This window comes from Gobio gobio (assembly GCF_949357685.1).
Source record: "Gobio gobio genome assembly, chromosome: 3".
Lineage (NCBI taxonomy): Eukaryota > Metazoa > Chordata > Actinopteri > Cypriniformes > Gobionidae > Gobio > Gobio gobio.
The window spans coordinates 27,375,928-27,403,599 of NC_137099.1; the positions used below are offsets into that span (position 1 = coordinate 27,375,928).

General features: G+C 37.2%; 1 protein-coding gene across 1 annotated transcript; it reads left to right on the forward strand.

Annotated features, from left to right (window-relative positions):
* Positions 1–162: 162 nt before the first annotated feature.
* plrg1 (pleiotropic regulator 1) lies at positions 163–27,584 on the forward strand. Its single transcript, XM_079812928.1, has 15 exons — positions 163–304; positions 502–608; positions 5,151–5,287; positions 5,413–5,466; positions 6,022–6,115; positions 11,064–11,154; positions 17,643–17,741; positions 17,950–18,042; positions 22,758–22,907; positions 23,005–23,106; positions 23,198–23,300; positions 23,413–23,521; positions 25,545–25,684; positions 26,300–26,493; positions 26,941–27,584. The coding sequence occupies exons 1-15, from the start codon at positions 296–298 to the stop codon at positions 26,998–27,000; spliced, it is 1,542 nt and encodes a 513-aa protein (XP_079669054.1). The 5' UTR covers positions 163–295; the 3' UTR covers positions 27,001–27,584.
* Positions 27,585–27,672: the final 88 nt, after the last annotated feature.

A 27,672-nucleotide genomic window follows, 5' to 3' on the forward strand; every position in this document is an offset into this window, starting at 1 on the left:
GGGGATTTTAAGACATTGTAATTGTCTGGGGTAAATAAACAAATCCATCCATCTTGTCTAATTTCTAAAGTAAATGGAGTTGAGAGTCGGAGAGTCGGACTCTTGCCTATAGTGGAAGTCGGGAGTCGGAGTCGACTCCAAACCCAAACAGCCCTGCCTACTACCGGAAGACAGTTTATCGCGGCCGGAAGTATTGAGTTTTCACGTCCGGTTCAGGTCGTGATTGTTTGGTCTAAGGTGAAGTTTTTATATTTAAGTTTGAGCATCGTGTTCGTGTTTTAGGGAACCCACAAACATGACTGAGGTAAGTTAAAGCGATGAATTTCCTTTCATTGGCGAGTGTTTTTGATTGATAGTCAAGCCGCATAGTTTCATGTTTGTGAATGAAAGCGGCGCGCTGCACATGTGTGGTCATCTGTATATACAAATCTAATAATAACGGATTTCTATCAGACTGATCCGATCATATGATATTAATATTATGTGTTTTTATTCCCATAGGAAGTGCAAAAGCACTCGGTCCACACGCTAGTGTTTCGCTCTTTGAAAAGGACTCATGATATGTTTGTGTCGGATCATGCCAAACCAATATCACTGGACGAACAGAGGTAAATTCTCAGTCCTGTTGCTCTCGGTTTTATTAACGAAGAACGGGAATATGGAACGGTGCTGATACGATGTAGCCAGAGCCATTGACAGAGTTGCGACAACCTTTGATCTCGCTGTCACGTGGTTCATGTAGCTCTCAATAGTTGCAAACAAATCCGCGTTGAATGGGTTTAATTAACACAGCAGCAGCGAGTATAAATGTATAGCAATTGTCATTTTATATATATATATATATATATATATTATATATTATATATTATATATATATATATATATATATATATATATATATATATATATATATATATATATATATATATATATTATAATTATATATATTATATATAATATATATATTATATATTATATATAGGGCTGTAACGATTTGACCAAAAATAAAAACCTCGATTAATTGAACATTTGACCTCGATTACGATTAATGAACGATTATTTTGCTTCTTTTTTTTTGCCCTCACAAGTTTTTTGAGTAAGTTCCTGATAAGGTTTGTACTGCAAATATTTTCTACTATTAAAGGTGGATTTTTTTTTTTCTAATGAAAGTGCATTTCTTTGTGATTTTAAAATACTTGAAGGAAACGGTTCACTTTCAGTAGTTATTGTCTATGGAGCAGATTTCTGTTTGTTGTACATCAGATACAGATAAATTAACACTGTAGGCCTACATTACATTTATTTGAATGCATTAATGAGAGAGTGATTGTGTGTGTGAATTACTCATACCGTCTCTATTCATTATGAAGCTGCGGTTTGTACTTACTTCAAAGGTATTAAAATAACGGTTGAGTTTCTAAGCTACTTTAGTGACTTTACTTTAGTCACAGGACAGCGTTGATCCTGCGTTTCTGTGCTCCTCTGCCCGCGATCTTCACGTGATGTGCGAGCTTCTGTCTGAGTGTTCGTTTGTCACAATAAATCAGGCATTAGTTCAACGTAATACACATCTGATGATCTAAAGTTGCTTTAATGTTCAAACTGACAGGGCTTAAACCACATACAAATGACAAAGCTTTGTGAGGACACAGGTGAAAGATCTGCCTTCAGGGCGCGCGCGTTGTCGCGTTTAAACTCATTTACTTGACAAACTCCACGAGCACGAAAGTGAAAGCGGCTTCGGGGCTTGCACGCGCCGTCTCTCTCTGTGTGTGTGTGTGTGTCAGCGCGTAGGCTATAAGAACAGCAATTAACTGACCTGTATAGTGATTCTGGGCATCTATTAGAGCCCGACCGATAAAGGATTTTTAAGGCCGATACCGATACAAATATTTGGTCACTTAAAAATCCGATATTCCGATATATCAACCGATATATATTAAAAATAAATAAATAAAATAACAGAAACGCGTAAAAAACACTTAAACAGATTTCCCTTATACATTAGTTATAAGTAGTTATTCATGATCCCTCAGCCTCTCTAAAATAACATGATAATGCAGTTTAAAAATAAACTTGTTTTATTGTCACAACAGAACAGCGGAACATAAAAATATATTAAAGTTCTGATAAATAAAATGTATAAAAATACAAACTTAAGATATGAAACTTAGTCGTTTGGACGAAAACACAATAACAAAAACAAAAAATCTAAGTTACCAGTATTAATAGATGTGGTAAGCTTTATAAATATAACTTTGAGCAAGACTGGAAAAAAATATTCAGTTAAGTTCTAGAAGTTCTGATAAATAACAACAACAGCAAAATATAAACTATATACAGTATAAATATGAGCCACCTTATAATTACAATGTCAACTTGCTTATCCCTTTACATGCACTCTTTTAATTCTATCCATCAAGCTACAACAAACCATTTTCAATCATCATTTGCTGCCTGCCTTCTAAAATCTACTACTTATGATGATGCAGTAAATCCATTATTTGACTTGTTAATGCTGCGTCTGAACGAAGTCACGCACTTTCGTTCACTCTTCACGAGCCTAACTTATGATTTACAATGCAGGGACTGGAACTACAAATATACTAGTTATAAATACAGTAATCATTACTTTATTTAGGCAGAATAAGTTTGTTGTGATTTCCAAGGCGCATTAGTGTTAGCGGTCTCCCACTGATAGCCATGGCATTAGCTAGCTTTGTGGTTAGCGTCTATGATAAGTTATAATTTAGAAATATGTATACTTTTTCAAAATAACGGGCAGGGGAGAGATGATATGTCTCATGCTGTCAAACTGTCAGACTATTAAAGAAATACATCTTATTCAGTCACATTGTCCGAGTTAAACTTAGTCAGTCAACTGTAACCTAGCGTAATTACCAGCTCTCTTGGCTTACATGTAACAGCAAAACTGGACTTGGCAGTTACAAATTGTCATGTTATTTGAGTTAAGAGAACTGATGGGGATGTTCTTTTAATTGTTATTCAATTCAAGCAATGTATGGCTCGTTGCCAACTTACATGCACTTCAAGGATGATCTGTGTTGTGAATGCAACGCTCACAGCGCTGAAGCTCAGCATGACTCTGCTGGATCAACTGGTGGTGTTGCCAGCCGGCACGTTGTAGGGTGCCCTCTGGTGGACAAACTGAAACGCCAACACTCAATGTGTTTGAGCGGTGTTTCGTCCGTTTTTTTTTATTTTTTTTAAAATATTCATTTATCGGCCATCATAAATGCCGATACCGATAGTTTGGAAAAAGCCTAATATCGGCCGATAATATCGGCCCGCCGATATATCGGTCGGGCTCTAGCATCTATAAACACAGATAACTGCTCCTGCATCTCTGTGTGCCTTCAAACTGCACTTGATGTGACTGACGGGGCAGAGTCACGTGAAAACCGAAATAACCGACATGGGAAAAATACGTCGGTTAGAGGTTCTGAATGTCGGTATATATATATATATACCAGTCACTGCTCAAAAGTTTGGCCAACAGTGCAAAATAAACAAGGCAACCAGTCGCACCCAACAAAACATTTCAATGGGAAGTCTTTATAGGAACGTATTCATTCAAGCTTTAATATAGGTGGCTTGGCTTAAAGGTGCACTATGTAAATTTTAGCTGCATCTAGCGGTGAGGTTGTGAATTCACCGCTCACCCCTCCCTTTCGAAGCACATAGAGAAGCTACGGTGGCCAACACAGGACAAATATGTCGTCGTCTGAGACAGCAGAGAGTAGCTAGCGCTTTGTAGAGCAGTTTCCATAGACAGTAAAAGAAATGGACAGAGCGACTCCATAGACTTCAACGGGGAGAATTGAAGTCAGGTAGAAGCACTCACTTCCTGATGGCTGAGCGTACTAGTACGCGCAGCCTCAGACTGAGCTTGACGACGTAGATGTGACGTGATCAGCCTGTCCGACAGTGGCAAGTCTTCTAGTAGTTGTGCAACGTAAAATCTGAATCACCGAATCTTGCAGAGACAGAGAGGGTGAGCAGGAGCAACTTTTGATGAATGAAGCAGGATCTGCAACATCTCTATCTGCGTTTATGCCTCCACGTCCCCCCGATTGCCTCATAGACAGTAAAGATTGCCTACGAGCTTCTCCTCGGGTCTATACGGTAATTTGCTCAACAGCGCGACACAGTCGCGTGGTTATGATGCAATCGTTAGCTTATATTTTACAAAAACAGCTTCAAAGGGGCGATAGTGTGAGATACAAGGTAATGGAGCATTTTATACATTGTCGTGTTTGTTTAGAAATAAACAATGGACGAATGGAGTCTTTAAACGCCTCAGATGTAAAGATATTCACTGTCAAAGTGAGGCCAAAATGAATGGGAGTCAATGGGATGCTTACAACAGGTGATGGCTTGGTTAGCAATGGCCGCGCTTATGGGTGGTATGCTTTCCGGGGGCTGGGCTACCCCCTTGGCAGTTTCTCTGTTTAGGGCTACTGTAGAAATAAGGCGGCGCAAAATGATGACTTCACTGTAAGTGGGCCCTTGATGTATGTAGATAGAAAGGGCTCATTTAGGTAATAAAAACATAACGGTTCATTATGTAAGGTCTTTATACTTCACTGAAAATAGTTATATATATATTATATTGCATTTCTGTCAATAGATCCTCATAAATATTACACACTGCAACTTTAAAAAGTAGAATACTTTTCTTATCCCGTAAAAGAACACTTAATCTTTCTGTTTATTGTAAACATTAATCTTCCTAAATCACCACATTTGGAGAGATGGTTTTACTTGACAGGAATGGTATGACAAATTGTAGACTGAAAGTAATTACTGCAGCAAATAAAGCAGTCAGACAAATGTAGTGGAGGGGAAAAGTACAAGATTTGCCTCTGAGTGTTTCATAGAATAAAAAAAGGTAATTGTGACTTTATATCTCTCAATTCTGACTTTTCCTTGAAATTCTTTTAAAAAGTCAGAATTTCAAGATATAGGCTCGCAATTGAGTTATAAACTTTCAATAAAAAAAAAGTCAGAATTGTGAGATGTAAACTTGCATTTGTGAGGGGGGGAAAGAGGGAAATTGTGATTTCTTTTTTTAATTACGTTGTGAAAACAATACAAGTTAATATTTCTTGTACCTTAATTGTCTTTAGCTACAAGATGAAGATGGCAGTGAAGATGAGAGCTGAGTACAGACCTGTGTTACACATGCCTGTGCTGAAAGAGGGCAGAGACAAAGGGCCACTCCATGCCTCTGACCCATATGGCCAGCCGGAATACCCATTGCCAGGTACGTCTTTCTCTTTGGCCTGTTTTTTTTTTTTTGTGTGATTAAACCTCTCAAAAGGTTTGTTAGTGAAATCAGCAACATTGATTCTTCAGTTTACTCTAATTGTTTTACATTCATTAATGCAGATACTAGTCCAGATTACTTGGTGACAGGAACCCATCCATACCCATCAGCTCCAGGTAAGACTTGAGAATTTCACAGACAAGCCTTAAGCTAGTCCCACACTAAAATGCATGTTTTAGCTGTTTTAACTGAAAAACAACTTGCACTGACATATCTTAAAGGATTAGTTGACCCAAAAATGAAAATTATGTCATTAATTACTTACCCTCATGTCGTTCGACACCCGTAAGACCTTCGTTCCTCTTCGGAAACACAAATTAAGGTATTTTTGTTGTAATCCGATGGCTCAGAAAGGCTTCCATTGGCAGCAATGTAATTTACACTCAAAATACCCATAAAAGGTACTAATGTAAGTAATTAATGACAGAATTTTCATTTTTGGGTGAACTAACCCTTTAAAATATTTCAGTGCCATTGTTTTCTCTCAAGATGCACATTTATAAAAGGTACTTAAATGCCCTCAGATGGGTTTGGGCCTAATTGAACTAAGGCCTAATCCTGGTTTACTCTAGGCCTGGTCTGTGAAACCGGGCCTTAAAGTCCTTTACTTTAAGCATGAGAACCTAGATGCTGAACATTTTACACTAATTTTTTTTTTGTAACGTGTTCAGGAGTGGCCCTCACTGCAGACACACAGATGCATAAGATGCCCAGTGAAGCAGGTGTTCACTCCATGGCTTTGGCTCTTCCTCCTTCTCAAGCTAGGTACCAAGCTAAACACCAATACTTCCCATTACAATCTCTCATTATCTCCTAAAGGCCCAGGTATTCTTAATTTTCCACATTCTGCTCCGAATTTCAAAGTATACTCATTTGACCATGAATGTGGATGGATGTGCTTGTCATCTAGTCCACCGGTTTTTTTTTTTCTTCCAAGTGCTCAACTCACTCACACGTACTGTTGTCCATACTAGGTCTGTGTGGACAGAAAAATTGGGCATCACACAGACAGAGGAAAGTACGCTTTCAGCTTGACTCAATTTTTGGGGGGAATTCTATATGCAATTTAAAAAAACAAAAGCTTCAGTTTTGCTGTGCTTGATATGGCCAATACATTTTTTTATATATCAATATTAATTATTACTTAAAATATCACACAAAATAAGAAACCCCTCTTGTAATTTCACTGTAAGATAAAGTATGTAATTATAGTAGTAATAAAAATAAATAATTTTGCAGTACATCTTTAAAATGACAATGCTAATGTGTTTTCAGGTAGGCTACCGTAGGTCTTAAAGGGGTGGTAAAACATTCTTTTGAAGGCTTGATTGTGTTTGTGGGGTGCACTGTAACATGTGTTCATGCTTCGTTTAAAAAAAAAATGCATTATTTTTCATATATTTGACCTTTATTCTACACTGCTCTGTCCCTCCTTGTAAAACGGTCTGATGCTTTCCGGGTTGTATGAAGCCAGTCCCTCAAAAATACGCAATGGGCTCAGATTGGTTAGCTGGCCCAGTGTGTTGTGATTCGCTAACCGCAGTGCACGTTTGTCGGAAACGTCACGCCCCTTACCTTTACCTGGAGGCTGTGCTTTGGTCAGTATTAGAAACCATTGCGTCAATAAAAACATACCAATCTGAGCCCGAATCAGACCCAGAACATTTTAGTGAAGATGATCGAGCAGAACCTGTTCAGTCCTCAAGAGTAAAGACTGCGGATATATAGTGATCGCTACTGAATGGCACTGTTACTTTTGTATTTTTAGAACGATTATAGCCAAATATCTGTCGCAAGAACTATTAACCCAAAACAAACACTAAACACTGGCTTTACTAGTAACGTTAGCCAAATCACACACAGAACCATGTTTAGCATGCCTGTAGATAAATAATACATAAACTCTAATCAAAGAATCATTTACACTAATGCCAAGTTCGCTGTTGAGATTTTAACGTTAGTGTTGGTAACGTTAGGTGTTCGTCGGATAACGTTAAGTATGAATGAGCATTTAACAGACTGGTTTGCAGAACAGCGTTGTCATCTGTTTACTTCCTTGCTACAACCTATTACAGGAAAACGCATCGATGAAAAATAAATCAGACTTACAGGTTGTGGCCCGTAAACAGCTTCTGTTTGTAAATCCAGCTTTCAGGACAAGCCGTTGTGCATATCCTGCATTGAACTCGCGAACATTGTGGAAGTTTTCCTCCGTGAAATGTGCTGCGGGAGCCCCGCACGCGCCTGTTCCCTCATACACACTGTCTCATACACACATGCATATAACATGTATGTTAAACGCTCTGCAACGCACCCCTGTCCCAAGGAAGGCTGAACAAAGCAAGTACTCCAGACCTGCAATCCGGATGAAAATAACAGCGTTTCCTCGGCATCGCGGCAACAACACTCCAGCCTAACTATACCACAACAGCGCCGCGATACAAAATGGCTGGTAAATATTGAGGCTGGTGATGTCACCAACCCTGGAGGAATGTCTGTAGTCGCCTGCTGGCCGTTTGCTGTAGTTCTTAGAAATTGATTTCTTTAAAAGCAAATATCTCCCTTTGCTTTAAACTTTGAACGTTGTAACTTTGCAGATGTTGTTTATGCTCAAGCAGCAACATTACACGCTAGCTAAAGTTAGAATAGTGAAATCGTGGTTTACCACCCCTTTAACAGTAGCACCTATGAATCAGCCACCGATATTCATCGGCTGTTTTTTGATCAGTTTACAACCATCGTGTATTGGCTATAGCATGAAAGGCTGATGTAACAAACCGATGATTTATCAATAAACTGCATGAAGGCACTGAGCTGTAGAATGTCTGTTGTCGCTTTGGCTGGTGCTGAGCCAGAGATGGACAGCCTCAGCGCTGTCATATATCACAACTATTCAGTGTTTTCAACCACATGCGTTTTATCTTAGGTTTTAGACATACTAGTACTAGCAAAACAATAGATTTTATATAGTTTGTAAAATACACACTAATGTCAATGGAACGGCAATAACAATCCTTTCAATTATAAATTGACAATGTGTTTGAATCATTTCAGATACACATTGTGAAGGTAACTAACGTTTACTCTATTCTTCTCCCACTTCACCTTCCACATTCATGTATTTCGGGATGAATTTACATTTTGTGATCCGATTCTCTGAACTGCGGTGCAAACTTAACTTGGTGGCGCACATCGTGCTTTATAGATCAACTAACATGATCATTATTAAGGTTTTTTAACAACAAAATAAATTGACTTACACACATTTTCCAATCGGACTATCAGGTAGTTGATGACGTAGCCAACAAGTGTGTGAATATTTTGATTAAAAAAGGAAATGAGCGATATTGTGGCTGCAATGTCACGTGACAATCATGGCGCAGAACCATGGAAATAATAGTGATGCGCTCTAAAATAACGGTCGCCTTAACTCAGGCTGGGGACTTGGATATTTGAAAGTTACATAATCTAATATTCCTGCTGTCTGCGTTTTAATGTTAAACAACAAGACACAAAATCACTCACTACTCTTAACTAAATAGTTTTTGTAACTTTCATAAGGATTAATCTGCATTTAATTTATACAGTGAATATGCAGTTTTTTTACATTTGTTTACTTTCTGTACGTGAAAACTGTTAGACCTACCTAAAAAGCATTGTTTATTTCACTGTTTATGTATCTCTTTTTTTTTATATATTGATGCATTGCATCGTTATCGGCCAGTAATTGTTTGTTAATCGTATCCTCTCCAAAAAATCCTGGCATTCTATGACGTTGCTCCGACTTTGCTTTTCAACTCGGAAGAATGAAATTGCTCAGAAAAATACAAACATAACCAATTTCCACTTGTTGGTAAAATGTATGAGTGCTCTTAGTGTTTTCAGTTGATGTGCACCCTGTACATTTTGGTTCACATCTCAAATGTGTTTTGGGGCTTCATGACTCTTTAAGTACCTGCTGCTGTCTATATTATTAATTTTAATCAAACATGAAAATACAACTTTAACAATGATGAATCTGTGTTTAATGTATACAGTGAACGTTGTGCAGTTATTTTACATTAATTATTACTTTTCTGTATCTGAATACTACTGTTAGTTAGACTTTATTTGAGACTTTATTTTGTAACTTTGTATTTTTTTTTCCCACTGTATTACTAATAGGGATTGGAATCGTTAAGGTTTTAATGGTATTACTACTCTTACCGATACTGCTTATCGATCCGGTACTTTAACAGTATTTTTACCGGTTCTTTTTATTAAAAAACATAATTAAGAACATAATTAACATGGCTTTATAATCTGAAAAGTAAAATATCTATAGCAAAAGAAACTGCAAAGTTTGAACAAAAATATAAAACATCTATTTGTAAATGGACCAGTGTGCAGGAATTCGGAAGGTCTGCTAACATTAATATTACAGTAAAGAACAAACCTACAAAGAAATCTAATAAAGTAATGAAATGTAAAATAACACTGCATAGTTTTCACTGTATAAATTGATAGATTAATGCTTATAAAAGCTAAAGTTATTAATTCAAGAGATGTGAATATTTTCTATTTGCCTTTTGTTCGATTCGAATTAATGGCTCAATCGTCAGCAGGTTTATTAGACGCTGCCCCTTTAAGACCGATCGAATGTAGAACTAATAATATCATATTCTCCTATTTCTCCAAACTATTTACGCCCATTTAAGATATAAACTGTTAAAATAACTACTCTCCAATCCGGTCATTTTGACACCGGCTATTTGTTGTTTATTTGATGGTTTAGACGCGCACACAAAGCCTAAAATATAAAGTGCAAGTTGGTCCATTTCGCTGCACACACACATAAGCCGCCTTGAAGTTGGAAACCGCATCTCTAGCGCGGATTATTGTGCATTTAATAGCTCTTTATTATCAAACACATCCCGCAGTTTAGCAACAGTAGAGACTGCAGTTTACAACAACCACTGATTCTGACGTGATGTTTAGGTTTAGGGAGAAATGACCGCGCAGGGCTGTGAAGGGAAGGATGTCGCGCTCGACTGAACACGGCTATAGGAATAGTTTTACCTCTTACCATCTTTTTATAATTCTTGGAAGCCAAAATCGAAAATAAAATTAGATTAATATCACAGCACATCCCTAAAGTTTAAGCAGACTAAACTTTTCTTTAGTTCTTGGCCATCGTCACTCATTAAGCTGACTGTGGTGTTGTGTTCGCTGTAGCTCGCTCGCTTTCTCTCTCTTCTGGATTGCGAATGGCAAAAATGCATCACAGACAAATTGTTTAAATTCTCATATAGAAACGGCTGGCAAAGATAGAATTTGCCAGACATAACGTCTATCGATTATAATTAGTAAGTGTATTTTCTTAATTTCTCCAGTCGCGCACTCTCAAATTTTTGTCGCAAAATGCGACCATTTAGTCGCACTCTGGAGCCCTGGTATTGATGAACTTAAGTGTTTTCTTTAAGTAATAAAAGCAATACAAAACAGGTTTTTTTCCCCCCTGCTGATCTGAAAAATGTATCTGTCTCAAACTGTAATATGATCTGAACCGCAAGATTTGTGATCCATTGCACTCCTGTTAAAAAACACCAAATCCTGAGCTGCTCATGTGTTAAAGGACTTTGGCCCTTGTTCTCCTGTATTCAGTTAAACTCCTGTATTCAGTTAAAGTGCAAGTGTAAACTAGGTTTGTGAGATTTTATTCTTTGCATTTTAGGCAGGAAGCCAGTCGAACTGCAGCCAGTGTGGCAGATATCCACAGACATGCAGGAGGTGCAGAGAGATCTCAACCCCCACAACACGCACTGGTGAGCACCACCTTTTTTATTTCCCGTTTTCATTTCAGTAATTTTCTGTGCTTTGTTCATTTTTGTACATATATATATATATATATATATATTTTATTTATTTATTTATTAGTGGTGGGCCGTTAACGTGAGACTCTTATCGGGCGATTAAAAAAAAATATCGCCGTTAATCTATTCTCAAAGTTGGGTATGGAGCTGGGTCTATACTACGCAAGCTATGATGACTAGCTTGATATTTTAGCGCGGATGTATACCTAGCCGAATTGCACTGTAGGGGGCGAAAGAATGAGTCTTCGAACCTGTGTGTATGCCTACTAGTGTTGTCAAAAATATCGATATTTCGCTATGTATCGATACTGAAATATCTGAAACGATACAATACTCATTTTCTATAGTATCGATTCCAGCTGCACTCTCCTCTCCGACCGATTGCGAGTTGACACGCACCGCCTCCTCTCATTCAGTCTGTTTAACTCTCTGAACATGTCGAACGGGTGTTCTGCTGGATCATGACAGTGTTAGTATTGGTGTGACCGATCTGAATTTCGAGCGGGATTGCACATAACGTTAATTCTACTAATTCCCGCAGATTTCGCGCTCGCATCTGAAGCACACGCACACATACCGTAATAAAGCTGCCTCTGACATACAAGTGCAAAAATGAGCTCCTTTTTCCATCTTATTAATGGTCAAATACACTCAAAAATGTCTCAATGCCCATCTTGGTGAGTTTTAACGTAAACACAGTCGTAACCAACTCACAGGAACAGTGGGATCCATGCGTGCGTCAGGTCTTAAAGGAACAGAAGTTATTTATTATTCAAACTACAAAAAGACAAACGATCACTTACGAGTACACATATTCTGAATGCCTTCGGCAGAATTCAAATGAGCCATTTTAATCTAGATTAATTCCAAGATTACAGTGAGATTTTATATATATATATATGGGCTGTGCAATTAATCGAATTTCGATTTCGATTTTGCCTTCCAACGATCACCAAAATAGTACAATCGAGAAAAAACGATTATTTTGCCATGTTCAGTTTTGCAAGAACACTATTTTGTCTTGCGTTCTGAATGAAACGCGCACGCGCTCATCCGCCCCTCCCGAAGCCACAAACTCTCTCACCAGTTTGTTAGTCTCGTGTGCATATCATCCGCTGGAATTTAAAAACTTGGCGCGAGTAAAGATGGCAGAAGGAGGGCAGTTACAGCAGCGTTTGGTGAGCAAAAAAGGCAAAACCAACTCCGTTGTCTGGGAACAGTTTGGCTTCGAGGAATCAGACGACGAGCAGAAATATGCTACGTGCAAGATTTGCTACATGGTAGTGGCTTTAATGCAAGGGAACACCACAAATTTGTTTAACCACTTGAAAATTAAACAGTGACCTATGACAATCTAATAAAGAAACAAAAACTGATGAGAGCAGGGGTGCCGTGTAAACGTCCTTTTTTCCCCTCATATTTTTCAAATAATTCTCTCTTTGTAAACTTTGTTCAATGCATGCGAGTGCTGCCATATTTTCGAATATGACCAGTCGTTTTCACCGTCATCACCCGGGTTTTGTGCTTTAAGGCCCTTTCACACCGGACGCGTAACGGAAAAGCGAAGCGGAAAAAGCAAATATTTCGTGTGCGAATAGTTCGCGTCAAAACCATTCACACCAGCCACAACGCGAGTTCGTACGGACACGTAATCATTCACGTAATCATTCAGTGGAGACGAGCTTTTCATTTTCTTTAAAAGACAGAGAAGAAGGCTTTGGGTGCACCCAGTCTTAAAGAACAGAGAGTCTGAAGTGGAGGATGCTAATCTCGTACAGGAGCTAAAACTTTATCATGGCCGGTTCCGCACTTACTTTCAAATGTCCGTGGGACAATTTGAGGAGCTCCTCCAGACAGAGACGGTAGCAGCGCATCTGACGAGACAAAGCACACACACACACAATCTCTAAAGGAACGGCTCGATCCGGAGCTGCTGTATTTCCAGTTGAGTCACAATGTAAACATTTAAGTGCCACAGTCGTACTGACGGAAACACATTCACTTTCCATAGTCGCGGACGCAATTAGATAAAGAAAAAAAAAAAAATTTATTGATTATAATATCTGTAGCCTATAGTGGGCAAACCAAGCGGCAACCTCCCGCAGTTTCTCTTGAAGCCAATACGGAAGTGCCTCAAACTGCAATTCATCGACTGGCCGCTAGGGACAGGATCCAGAAGGGCGCAGAATCTCATTGAGCCCCATGTTAAAATGGCCAACTTTAGAGCAGAATAAAACATGTTTACAGCCTGGTACAAATTGTGCTTTTGGTCTATATGGCTCATTTTGCCCTTCATGACAACTGTGAGGGGGGTGAATTTTTTTATAACTCATTCGTTTACATTATATAAAGCCTTAAAATTCTGCATAATTAAGGGCGTGGCCATTTCGAGTGACAGGTGGATAGCCATTTATCTGCTGTCTGTTAGTCATCGCGTCACTTAAGCTCCGCCCACGTCCCGCCTTTTTGCCCATTTTCTGTTATCCGGGAGTGACGCGCGCTGCCAAGATGGCTCGTCCCTACTTTGCGCTTCAGAACGGCTCATCAGAATCCTATGGGTGATGTCACGGACACTACGTCCATATTTCTTTACAGTCTATGGGGCAAACACAGCTGCATCTGTACAGCTGTAAACACAACTACAGCTGTAATCTCGTGAGAAATGCCATACCTGGCAAAGGTTAATGTTGATTGAATGGCTAGTGACATAAACTGGACATTTCGTCACCTTTGTTTCCTTGTATGTGATTTGGTTTAAGCCTTTTCTGTCGCTGCGAGTGTAAAAAAAAATCGACATCGAAACGAAAAAAATAAACATCGTTTTTTTGCCACAGCACATTCGCGTTCGGTGTGAAAGCACTCATTACACAAACAGCTGATCAAAAAATAAAACCATTGCGCGAATTATTCGCGCGTCAAAATCGCGTCCAGTGTGAAAGGACCTTTAGGGTTTAGAATGAGAAGCCGCGCGCGCTGTGAGAATGCGTCTCTGTGCACTCATCCGAGAGCGCGCACACGTCTCTCAGCGCCCAAATATTGAGTTCTCTTTCAAGTATTGCTCTTGAACGGACAAACTCACACAAAACGTATGTCAACATGTCCATCTTGATGAGTATCCTAGCAGACATAGTCTGTATATGCCTTAAGTGAACTTTATACAGTCGAGAAAGACGACGCGAGGTCTTAAAGGGGCAGTAGCCTTTACTGCTGTCTGTTTAATGTCAAACAACAAAAGACAAGGACATCACTCACTGCTCTTGATTGAATAGCTTTTGTAAGTTTAATAGGATTAATCTTTAATTTATGCACTCAAATATGCAATGTTATTTTACATTTGATACATTTCTGTACCTGAAAACTAATGTTAGACGTACCTGAAAAGCATGTTTAGCCGAACCATATTGTTGATCTTATTTATTTGTGGTTATCATTTTTACGTGAATACTTTTATACTTTGATTTGAATATATGTTATATTATTTATTTTAATAGTTCAAAAAGTACAACAAATGTTACAATTTCAATTGAATTGTTGAAAGGTGTATTTTTTATAAATACAACACATTCCCAAAGTCATGTGAAATAATCGTTTTACATAATCGTGATTTCAATATTGACCAAAATAATCGTGATTATGATTTTTTCCATAATCGAGCAGCCCTAATATATATATATATATATATATATATATATATATATATATATATAGTGGATTTTTTGAAAGAAGTCTCCAATGCTCATCAAACCTGCATTTATTTTATCAAAAATATAATCACTGCATAGTATAAATTAAACATAGAGCAAAGAAAAGTTATTCAGACGAGCAGAGTGATTTTCTTTGTCTTTTGTTGTTTGATTAACATTAATGACACGGACGGTAGCAGGAATATTAGGCTGCTGTCACTTTATGACCTGCACCGATCCAATATAGGCTATTGATACTGTCTGTACTCATGCGTTTTCTTTCCCAACTATTTACGTTGACTTAAGACAACTATGTTTACTAGTAGACTTTGTTTAACCCTTGTGTATTGTTCAAATACACTACCCTTTCGTTATGTTCGGGATGAAAACATCTATTAAATGAAACTGCTGTAAAAATGTCATACATTTTTCTTTTTTTTTTCTTTTGCGTAAATCTGTTATTCAACCTCATTTCTGTTCTCAACTACTAAATCTTTTTAAATGATCCAGGATTTTTACTCTTTATTTGCCAAATTCATAAATTATGTCACTGATTTGGGGAAATAAACGCACAAAATGACTTATTTTCAATATATAAAATGATTGTGGACTGGATATATATATTTTTTTTACCTTTTTATCACAGTCTTGGACATGTGAGAGATTAGTAACAACATTGGCTTTCATGCAGTGTTAATTTTGACAGCATATTTTGATTTATTTTTAGTCATAGTCTTTTGACTAAAATGCCATTTAGTTTTAATCTAGTTTTAGTCGCCTAAATATCATAAGATTTCAGTCGACTAAATCTACAGTAGATTTAGTCTCCTAAAATCTAATGAGTTTAGTTAAATTGTAATACATTAAGCATTTAAGTATTACATAACCGACTGTCACTTGAACTGACATATTGACATCATTTTGTTTTTGACATAAAAAAGTGAATTGAGCTCTTTCGTGTATTTTTAGTTTGTTTTTAAAAACATCTATATAGTTTTTATAACTTTGTATTTCTGTTTTAGTTAGTATATCATGTTAAGCTAAAGCTTCAAATAAGTTTGTTTATTTATTTTGTTTAATTTCAGTTAACATTTATTTTATTTCAAGTAACAAAGATTTTTTTAAATGGTTTTAGTTAACTATTTTAACCCTGATACTTTATTTAATATGTGTCAAATACTGGTCTTTCCTCCTGACTATAAATTAAATGGGAATGAAATTAAATACAGTTTATTGTGTAAGCAAAAACGAATATATAATGCGTGACTTTTAATTATAAACAAGCTGGAAATACACTGGGACTCTTATTTTGAAATCTCGCCTTACTATTGCAGTGGAAGGGGCTCATTCAAGTTCAGATGAGGAGATAAAATATGCATTGTTACAACCGTCTAAAACATATTACTATATAAACATTGTAAAGTAAACATTGTCATTATTCATCAGCATTAGTTCATAAACAATTGCCTGGCATAAATGTGTTATTCATTGATTGTAAGCCGTTCTGGAGCGCTGGATTGGGGATGCGTGAGTGAGTCTGTAGTGTAGAGCGCACAACAGCGCCGTGTTCTCCAGCGGTTAGATCAGTTCAAATCAAATGTGCGCATCTGTTACACAGGATATCAGTTCTGACTGGATCTCTTCCCTAATCGTCCCTTCCTAACATTTTCGTCTTGTTTTTATTTGTTGATGAAAATGATCGTTGATTTTCGTTATAGTTTTTGTCATCCAACACTTGTTCTTATTTAGTTATCGTCTCGTTTTCGTCAGTGAAAAAAGGACGAAAATTATGACAAATTATTTGTCAACGAAATTAACACCGCTTTGATGCATTGTTACTTTTTGTGCAACATCAGATTTTTTTTTTTTCCTCATTTATATGCTGTTATACTCCATATAACTCCATATAAAAGCCAGAAACTAAGCTTCTTCTTTTTTTTGCACAGGCCTATCTAAAGGGTTAATTGTGTTACCTGTATAAAAAACACATTTTACCTCTTCCCAACAGGGAAAACCACCCACAATCAGAATGCATTGCATATGCATATGGTGTCATGGCTTTGAATTAAAAAAAATGTTGTTAGTCAATTGGGCAAAAACAGCCACAAACAGTAAATGAGGGAGAAAATATTAAGATATGATGCTGCACAAAAACTAACATATGATGCTGCACAAAAACTAACAATGCATCAAAGCCAATGTTGTTACTAATCTTTGACATGCCCAAGACTGTGAAGGTAAAAAAAAAATACTTGGACTATCAACTGAGGTTGATTTAATAGATTTATGCAAAACATTTTGAAAAAATCTTTATCTGATACATTTTTACAGCATTTTAATTTAGTGGATGTTTTTATCCCGAACATAACGAAAGGGTGGTGAATTTGCCCACAGTGTATTGATTTTTTGAAAAATGTCAAAGCATTTTCCCAAAATATGTGTCAAAATAATGATTTGTCACAAAAAATCATTCCATTTGCTCATAAACAGAGAAAGTTGTGGCCAAATTAAGACTCAACAGCACCCCATAGTGGATGAAAACAACATCCTCAACATAACATAAGGGTTAAATTTGTTCTTTCAAGCAGATGATGTGAAAGAGCTCAATTCAGTATTTGCGCTGTCTGAGAAATGGCTTTCTGTGCATTTGCTTCCGATGTTTGCGCACAGAAAACTTCCCACAGTGTGCAAGAAATGTTTATCTATCTGCAAATTTTTTTCAAAAATGACGCATCAGCCTTTCCTTTTTCCTCTCAGTCTCTTATGGAAGGAGGCACAAAGAGTTCTGGATTGGTGCCAAGAAAGGCTCCTACCATGCCCAAACCTCAGTGGCATCCACCATGGAAACTGTACAGAGTGAGTGCTTTGTCTTCCAGGAGTTAATCAGCATGTTTGTTCATATCATTTCTGAATACTTGTGAATAGAAACTTTGTCATTGTGTTGCATGTTATGTGATGATTGTGGCTTCCTTTTTAAAGACCACAGGCCCAAAAGGGCAGTTTTTACAGTTGTACAGTGTGGTGTTTCATTGGTAATGAATGTTCTTCTCTGGTTGTCTCTCAGGTCATCAGTGGCCATCTGGGCTGGGTCAGATCTATAGCTGTGGAGCCTGGAAACCAGTGGTTTGTGACTGGATCAGCAGACAGAACAATAAAGGTGATCTAATTTTTAATTTATATATATATATTATATATATTAGGGATGCTCCGATCGATCGGCCAGAGATCGGTATCGGCTGATAATCATATTTTATGACTCGATCGGTACTCACTAACTTGGCTGATCTCACAAACCGATCGCAATTTGATGACGTCATCGCACGAGGGCTTATATGACGCGTGGGGTAGTAGCAAATATTCAAACGAGAGCTTTGAAGGCAGAAGTGGAGAACGGTTCCATGTGAACAGCAGTTGAACACGGGTCAGTCGGTCCTATGGGATGGGCGAACGCCAGAAGAATAGCGGAGTACGCAGAGTGAGCTGATGCAGGGAAAATGCATGATACAATTTGTCCTAAACATGACGCATGCTTTATATTAAGGGCTTTAAAATAACTGGTAAGATATTGTTAACGCGTAGGCATGTGCCGGTATCAAATTTTCATGTTGCGATTAATTGCTGAAGCTTTTATCACGGTATACGGTATTATCACGATATTTATAAAAAAAGTTGCAAAAAAAGTGTTGTCATACTATAACAGGTTTAAAAACTTTCTTATAACAAAAGAACCAAACATTTAAATACAATAAAGAAATACACAAAAATGTATAAAGTAAACAAATATTTGAAACAGATTCAAGTGCTAAAGAATTATAAAGAACAATAGGTAACACTTTACAATAATGTCTCGCCAGTTAATGCATTAACATTAACAGAGCGAATAGCTACATTTTTACAGAAGTTATTCTTCTTTGATAATGCTAGTTTAAAAAAGCAACTGTTAGTTAGAGTAAGCTCAGGTCCATTAAATAATACAGTAACAACTTTTGATTTTAATAATGTGTTATTAAATGCTGAAATGTACATTTAACTAAGATTAATACATGCTTTAGAAGTATTTTTCATTGTCAGTTTGTTAATGAATGAACTAATGTTAAATAATGGAGCCATATTGTAAAGTGTGTGATTGAACAACAGTCAGAACATATTCAAACAATATCTAGGGCATGTAATTTAAAACTTTAAAAAAAAAATTAAGTTTGAAAATGACTTTAAGTCTCTAAAGGGGTGGTAAAACACATTGTTTTGAAGGCTTGATTGTGTTTGTGGGGTGCACTGTAACATGTGTTCATGCTTCGTTTAAAAAAAAAAAAAACATTATTTTTCATATATTTGACCTTTATTCTACACTGCTCTGTCCCTCCTTGTAAAACGGTCTGATGCTTTCCGGGTTGTATGAAGCCAGTCCCTCAAAAATACGCAATGGGCTCAGATTGGTTAGCTGGCCCAGTGTGTTGTGATTCGCTAACCGCAGTGCACGTTTGTCGGAAACGTCACGCCCCTTACCTTTACCGGTAGACTGTGCTTTGGTCAGTATTAGAAACGATGGCGTCAATAAAACCATACCAATCTGAGCCCGAATCAGACCCAGAACATTTTAGTGAAGATGATCAGCAGAATGATGAGCAGAACCTGTTCATTCCTCAAGAGTAAAGACTGCAGATCTATAGTGATCGCTACTGAATGGCACTGTTACTTTTGTATTTTTAGAACGATTATAGCCAAATATCTGTTGCAAGAACTATTAACCCAAAACAAACACTAAACACTGGCTTTACTAGTAACGTTAGCCAAATCACACACAGAACCATGTTTAGCAAGCTTGTAGATAAATAACAAATAAGCTCTAATCAAAGAATCATTTACACTAATGCCAAGTTCGCTGTTGAGATTTTAACGTTAGTGTTTGTAACGATAGGTGTTCGTCGGATAACGTTAAGTATGAATGAGCATTTAACAGACTGGTTTGCAGAACAGCGTTGTCATCTGTTTACTTCCTTGCTACAACCTATTACAGGAAAACACATCGATGAAAAATAAATCAGACTTACAGGTTGTGGCCCGTAAACAGCTTCTGTTTGTAAATCCAGCTTTCAGGACAAGCCGTTGTGCATATCCTGCATTGAACTCGCGAACATTGTGGAAGTTTTCCTCCGTGAAATGTGCTGCGGGAGCCCCGCACACGCCTGTTCCCTCATACACACTGTCTCATACACACATGTGCATATAACATGCTGTGTGTTAAACGCTCTGCAACGCACCCCTGTCCCTATGAAGGCTGAACAAAGCAAGTACCCCAGACTAGGGCTGCACGATATGAGGAAAAGCTGCGATGTGCGATAACATTGTTTAATATTGCGATGATGATATGACTTGCGATAAATAATATAAAAATGTGAATGTTAGCTATACACTGTTCTCATGTCTTAGTGCTTTAATAGGTCGTGTTCAGTGTTGGGCAGTAACGGGATACATGTACCGGCATTACATATTCAGAATACATATTATGAGTAACTGTTCCGTTACAGTTACAATTTAAATAGTTGATATTTAGAATACAGTTAAATTGTTGAAATCAATGGATTTCAACTATATATATATATATATATATATATATATATATATATATATATATATATATATATATATAGGCTACCTCAATTAAATAGCCTACATTTAAAAAAAAAATATATATATATATGCCTATATATAAGGCTCAAACATGCGTGTTTATTTTAGTAGGCCTACTTCTGTTAGTGAAACAACAAACTACAGTCTGTAAAACATTTAAATAAATATCTGTAAATAATCTAAATATAAATAGTATAAGTTAAATATTAGTTAAAGAAAAAAATCGTTTATATTTCCTCACAGACGTGCGTCATGCCTCTTTGCGCTGAAAGGGATGACACGAGCAGGAAAGAAACATCGTTTTCTAATATCTTAATGTTTTCTCCTGATGTTCCAAAACTGATAGGCTACTTGTAGTAAAATGTGAAGAACGAAATGATCTTCCGCAGGGTCAAGAACTGAGGCTTTGTTTGATTATGCGCTTTGAGAGAAAGCGAAACTAAAAATCTCCGGCGTGTATGAACTACGCTATACACATAAACTTGACCAAGTCTATAGCAGCACAAAGTGTGTTAAATAGTGTAAAGTTTAAAGTAAAATGTATCTGTCCTACTCCGTTTTCTACTTTACCACAGTTAATGATGCGAATATAGCCTAGGCTACTCCTAAATTAATCAAACAAGGAAGACACGTTTAATCCCCTGTGAGAGACGTAAATGATGATTTGGGGAAACAAATAAGAGATTCCATGTCCAGTAGAATAAAATGGAGTAAGCCTAAGCCTATTGTTAAATTCGAGGAAAATCGTGTGACCAGATAGCAAAACGCAAGCAATCTTAAATATGTCTCACCACACAAAGCTTCCTCTCTCGTTCGGCATGAATCCTTATGTTTCCATGGCTGCGATGTAACATTTAATTGCAAACCTATTATTTATTTTGTAAATGAAGCTTTGTGCTTCACTCGTGTCAATAATATTCACGTAAAACAGCATTCACAAACAAAAAAAGGTGTTTTGGCCGACCACCGCCGGTGCTCCTGCTTAGTTGTCAAACTAGGGATGCACTGAAATGGAAAATCTGGGCCGAAACCAAAAATTCAACAAGCACTTGGCCAAAAGCCGAAACTGAAAATGACTTAAAAAATAAATAAAAAATACAAGTCAGTAAAATAACCCCAATTTTATTTAAAGTTATGCTCCAAAATGTGACAAAATATATTACAATATTAAATAGCTCTATGCAACAGAATCAGATTGAACAGATTTTTTTTTGACCAATTATCAAAATAATGTTTAGTCCTACAAAGCTATTATCAGAGCATAGTGGGGAGTGGATCAGTGAACGACAAGGTAGTGTCATTTTACCAGCTTTGCCCAGCATGGCTATATCACACCTTGTTGGACTGTTCTGAACAGAAACAAGTCTACTACAGAGAAATTTAATGTCGACACGTTATTTGAGCAGACTTTGCTTTTCTGGTGCGTGTTTGCTGTTAATGAGTGGAGCATTCGCTTGGGCTGTGAGCAACTGAGCAGAGAGCGCACACACAGAGCGGAACATTGAGCAGTGCAAACTGGGTGCTGGTAGACTTACCTGCTCAGCCAGAGCTTCGAAGTTGTGCATCTTCGGAGGCGGTGCTGCTGGCAAAGTTTGAAAAATTTGTGTATCCCTACTACAGACGCAAATAGATTAAATGTTTTTGCCTGTATTGTCTTGCCTTAAAGCGTAGCCCTATAAACATTTATAATCACAATTTGTTTCTAAAAAAAATTATATTAGACCCCCCCACACACACACACACAGTGCAGAAAGGCTTTCTCTGCCATTGATGAGATTTTCCATAATTTGGAAAATTTTCCATAATTTATGAAACAACACATTGACGTGTTTTTACAGCAATCCATGTTTTCGCTGTTATACATGTATATATCATCCTTCTGAATCTGATCTGGACAAAGTCTTTGACAATGCAATTGTCTCAATTTTGTTCAAATTGCTTTTTCAAGAAACTTACCCACATACAAGTGTTGATAAAAAAAGGCATAAAACTAAAATAGATTTGTTTTTGTTTCAAAGCAGAGTCTCTGTTCTTTATTTTGATATATTGTATACTAAGATATTCATACAACAAAATGGCCATTTCATGTTGGTCATGAAATTTGTGAAAATTTTCAAAAAAGCCGTCACTGACTGGCACCTTAAGTGTAAAAATAATAAAAAATAAATGCTGGTGGGGAAAGAGGTAACTTGTCTTGTGTGTGTGCGTATATAGTGTTAAGCTTTTGTTCTGTAATGCCAGATCTGGGATCTTGCCAGCGGTAGGCTGAAGTTGTCTCTGACGGGTCACATCAGCACTGTGAGAGGCGTGGCCATCAGCACACGCAGCCCTTACCTGTTCTCCTGCGGGGAGGACAAACAGGTTAAATGCTGGGATCTAGAGTATAACAAGGTACACAATTTTAATACAAATACAAACAATGTGCATTAAGTGCAAAGAGATCAATATAGATCAATTTTAGATACATTTTGATTTGTGTTGTCCACAGGTAATAAGGCACTATCACGGTCATCTGAGTGCAGTCTACGACCTTGACCTCCATCCTACCATTGACGTACTGGTGACCTGCAGTCGAGATGCCACAGCAAGAGTATGACAAAAAGAGTATTTTGTGTGCGCGCGCTATCTGATCATGAACCTGTTGTGCAAAAGTAGTTATGCATGTTGTCTGTGTGTGGTAGGTTTGGGACATTAGGACCAAGGCAAATGTTCACACCCTTTCTGGACACACCAACACAGTAGCTACAGTCAAATGTCAAAGTGCCGAGCCACAGGTGATTACAGGTATGCATACATTTTATTTTTGAATTCTGCTGCTGGTAGATTTTTACATGGAAATAGCATGTTTTTGTCTAGGTATTGTTCATGTTTCATGTGCTTTGTATTCCATCTTCAGGAAGTCATGACACCACCATTAGACTCTGGGATCTGATCGCTGGCAAGACAAGAGCCACACTAACTAACCACAAGAAGTCTGTCAGAGCCTTAGTGCTCCATCCCAGGCAGTATGTTGAACAGTCTTTTTTTTTTTTAAGCAACATTTGTGTTGAATAATAAATAACTGCTGTCCCTTTAAGACCCAATGTATGCATGGGCCCCAACACTGTTCCTGTTACACATTCTTCCTGAACTGGACGACTGTTTACGTTAATACTCACCAAGATGGACATTGAGAAATTTTTGAGTGTATTTAACCATTAATAAGCTGGAAAAAGGAGCTAATTTTTTTATGTCAGAGGCGGCTTTATTGCGGTGTGTGCACTTCAGATGCGAGCGCGAAATCTGCGGGAATGTGTAGAATTAATGTTATGTGAAATCCCGCGCGAAATTCAGACCGGTCACCAACACTAACACGCAGTCATGAGGTTAAATACAGCAGAACACACGTTCGCCGAATGAGAGGAGGCGGTGCGTGTCAACTCGCTGTCGGTTGGAAAGGAGAGTGCAGCTGTTATCAGTACTATAGAAAAGGAGTATCGTATCGTTTCAGATATTTCAGTATCTATTTTGTTCTCATACCGCTGACATGCTTATTTTTTGATATGCAGACGCGTGATAACCGCTCGACCGTGAGTGAAACCTAAGCGCTTGCGCTCAGATGGGAGGGGCGGGTGACATTCATTTTCGGTTTACGCTTTTGGCTGTTTTTTTTATTCCGGCCCGAAACCGATAATGGCATTTTCAGCCGAACATTTTCGGCGGCCGAAATTTCGGTGCACCCCTACTAATGTAAATAGAGTAGAAAACCTGTAAACAGAATAAAGTAATTAGTCATACATTTAAGGCCCATAATCTGTATTTCCATTCCACATTCAGTTTTTTACTGGACTGTTATGATTTTGATTTAATTTATTCATCAAAAATATAACATTACATTTTAAAAACAGACTTATTTTAATCTAATTATATACAACATAACATTCCATATCAGATCAAGGGCTTCACTTCAGAGCTTCACAGCATAATTTTGCAAATGCTAATTTATACAGTGAAACTGCTGTAAAGCATATTGTTTTGGTATTGTTCATATAGTATATTCAAAATTGGTTTTTAATATTATATGCATTTTCAATTGTAATTTTAGTCATGTGCTTGTCATTTTTTTTCTTATTTATATTTGCCTTTTATTTATTTTTTTAGGTTACAAATTTAGTGCTTCTATTTTAAACTGTTCTCAGATACTTGTCAAGGCAACATTTAAATTTTGCGTATACGTTTTTAAAAAAAAAAGTGTATTTGTGTGTTTATATAATGTAGTAGCTTTAGTTAAAGCTGCTGTCCGTAACTTTTTTTGCGTTCAAGATTTACAAAAATTATATAATGAGGATGTAAAACATGAATCAATTTTCCAAACCGTGTTTTTGTCTAACCCTGAATCATTATGGTACACTTATAATAAGTGTTTATATTGGGACTATTCAGACCGGTCTGGTAGGAACCGCTGCGGAGGAGCACAGTCCCTGCGTGACTCACCATAGACATAAACAGAGAGAAGTAGCTCCGGCTGCAATGTTCTTCTGCAAGATGCATGCAGTTCTGTTTATTTACCGCTAGAGTGCAAAAAGTTACGGACTGCAGCTTTAACAATAACAACAGTGGCTAAGACCAAATCACAGCTATGCTGACTTTCAGTGTTAAAATGTTAGTACATATAATGCTGCTTTCAATAATTTTATATATTTATTATAAAAAAACTTATATTCATGTATTATTTAGATTAACCATTACATTTTATTACATAATAATAGGAATGCATATTCTTTTGATATTGGCATCCAGTTAAACAGAGCTTTTGTTTAGGTGATTATTTATTCGAATCAAATAAATCATTGTTAAAGATGGTTTATCTCAGTTCTCCAGATCTGTTTCAAAGTATTCTTTGGCTGTTTTCACAGACGAGGCTTATGCTAGTCCTAGAATAAAATGCATGTTTGAGCTGTTTTAACTGAAAGCAACTTGCACTGACATATCTGAAAATATGTGAAACTGGGCCTTTGACTTTTTAAAACCATATCCTCTCTTCAACAGGTACACCTTTGCATCTGGCTCTCCAGATAACATTAAGCAGTGGAAATTTCCTGATGGGAACTTCATCCAAAATCTTTCAGGACACAATGCCATTATCAACACACTGGCTGTCAATTCAGATGGTGTTCTGGTGTCAGGAGGTGAAAATACTCCTTCACACTTTATGTTGCAAAGCCAGTCATGCTAGTTTCTTAAGTTGTATATAAACCATATTGAATTTTATCTTCTACATTTGTTTCCCCTTTGTCTTGTCTGGGCTGCGTTTAACTCCACTTTTAGACATATACTTGCAAACTTCCATAATCACTTCCCCTCAGAGGAATCCCTGCTGCCATTTTGAAGTGCATTCAGCTTCAAGTAGATATGGGAAGTTTATTTGGATAGGCCTACAACCCCTCAGTTTTGACTGAGGGAGCGATTCTACTCCTATGTACACTTCAGGCAGATCCATAGTCCACAATCCAACACGATTGTGACGTCACACATAACGAAAGAGCAACCCCGGCATCCATGGCAGGATCCATAGCAGATTCCAAGTGATCAAGGGCTTAGGGTGTTCCATTTAAACCCATTGCAAGGGTTCTGCCAGTAGTGGGCACTTGTGCAACGTAAGCAATGACGGACATCCGAGTAAATGAGAAGGGTGGAAGAGGGTAATTAGCAAGGGAAAGGCATAAAAAGTGGACTTTAATTCCATTGTGTCCCTCAATTGTTGCATTTGTCCTGACTATCCTTTCTATGGTTTTTCACATCAGCTGATAATGGAACTATTCATATGTGGGACTGGAGGACTGGCTACAACTTCCAGAGGATTCATGCAGCGGTGCAGCCCGGTTCTCTGGACAGCGAGTCAGGAATATTTGCAGCCGTGTTTGATCAGTCTGAGAGTCGGCTCATAACAGCAGAGGCTGACAAAACCATTAAGGTCTACAAAGAGGACGACACAGCTGTAAGTTTCCAGTTCATTATTAATACTTGCTCAAAACTAATCATAATAATAATAATAATAATTAAAAGATTACATTGACTGTTGATGGTAAAAGTTTATAGTGAATTTACCCCGAGTTTCACAGACAAGGTTTATGACAAGTCCCTGACTAAAATGTTTGAACTGTTTTAACTGAAAGCAACTTGCACTGACATCTCTTAATGTCAGTGCCATCTGAATATGCACACCAGTAATGTTTTTTTCCAAGGCATGTTTATAAAAGCAGCATAAGTATCCTAATTGAAGGGAGGCCTAATCCTGGCTTAATCTAAACCCTGTTTGTAAAACCAGGCCTTAAATTCTAGATTGAAGAGAATTGCCTTGATGTGATTTAGCAATTTTTCGTATTAAGGTTTGCCTTATTCAGACATAAACTCTTTTAATTGATGATTACTTTTTTTCTTTCAGACTGAAGAATCCCACCCAGTTAATTGGAAACCTGAAATTCTGAAGAGAAAAAGATTTTAGTTTTTTTTGTTTTTTGTATTTAATTTTTCTATTTTTCAATCCTTTTCATTTAGTTACATTTTAGCTGGCTGATTTATATGACAATGTCTGATTAAGGCATAAAATAACAGCATATCCACAATTTAAGTGAAGTCAGGACTCAGGAGACTTGAAATCATATGAGACATTTTGATTTGCTCTACCTATTAAAATAACAATGAACATTGCCGTTGTATTCATGAGGAAAGGTTTCTTCCCTGTCTATTCCAAACACCATTTGCAGGTATATGTGATAAGGCCTGACCAACTATTCATTCTAAACTTCAAGAAATCCTGCAGAATAATTATAACAGTCAATGTTCTATTTTGGATCTGTGCACCGTTGCTTCTCTCAATAAGAGCCAAACAATACAAATGTCATTTACATATATATTTGCTGTACTTTTTTTTTTAGATTCATAATTTGACATTTCTTGTCAATTTACAGTGAATTCCTGGAAGATGAAAAAACATGTCTATATCATGGATCTGTCTTGTCTGGAAAAGTCTGTTGTATTTCATGACATAACATTTTGTAAAATAAAGAATCCTGGAGTTTAAAACCCATTGTTTTCATCATATTTTCATCCTATTTCATAAAAGCGTAAATTCAAGAACAAAAAGTTTAACCCACTGCCCTCATTCACGAAAGTG

Excerpts from the sequence above, each read along its gene's own strand:
- plrg1 (XM_079812928.1), top strand. Across the intron at positions 5,288-5,412 it reads GCCGGAATACCCATTGCCAG|ATACTAGTCCAGATTACTTG; the intron begins GTACGTCTTTCT and ends TCATTAATGCAG. Across the intron at positions 23,522-25,544 it reads TTAGTGCTCCATCCCAGGCA|GTACACCTTTGCATCTGGCT; the intron begins GTATGTTGAACA and ends TCTCTTCAACAG.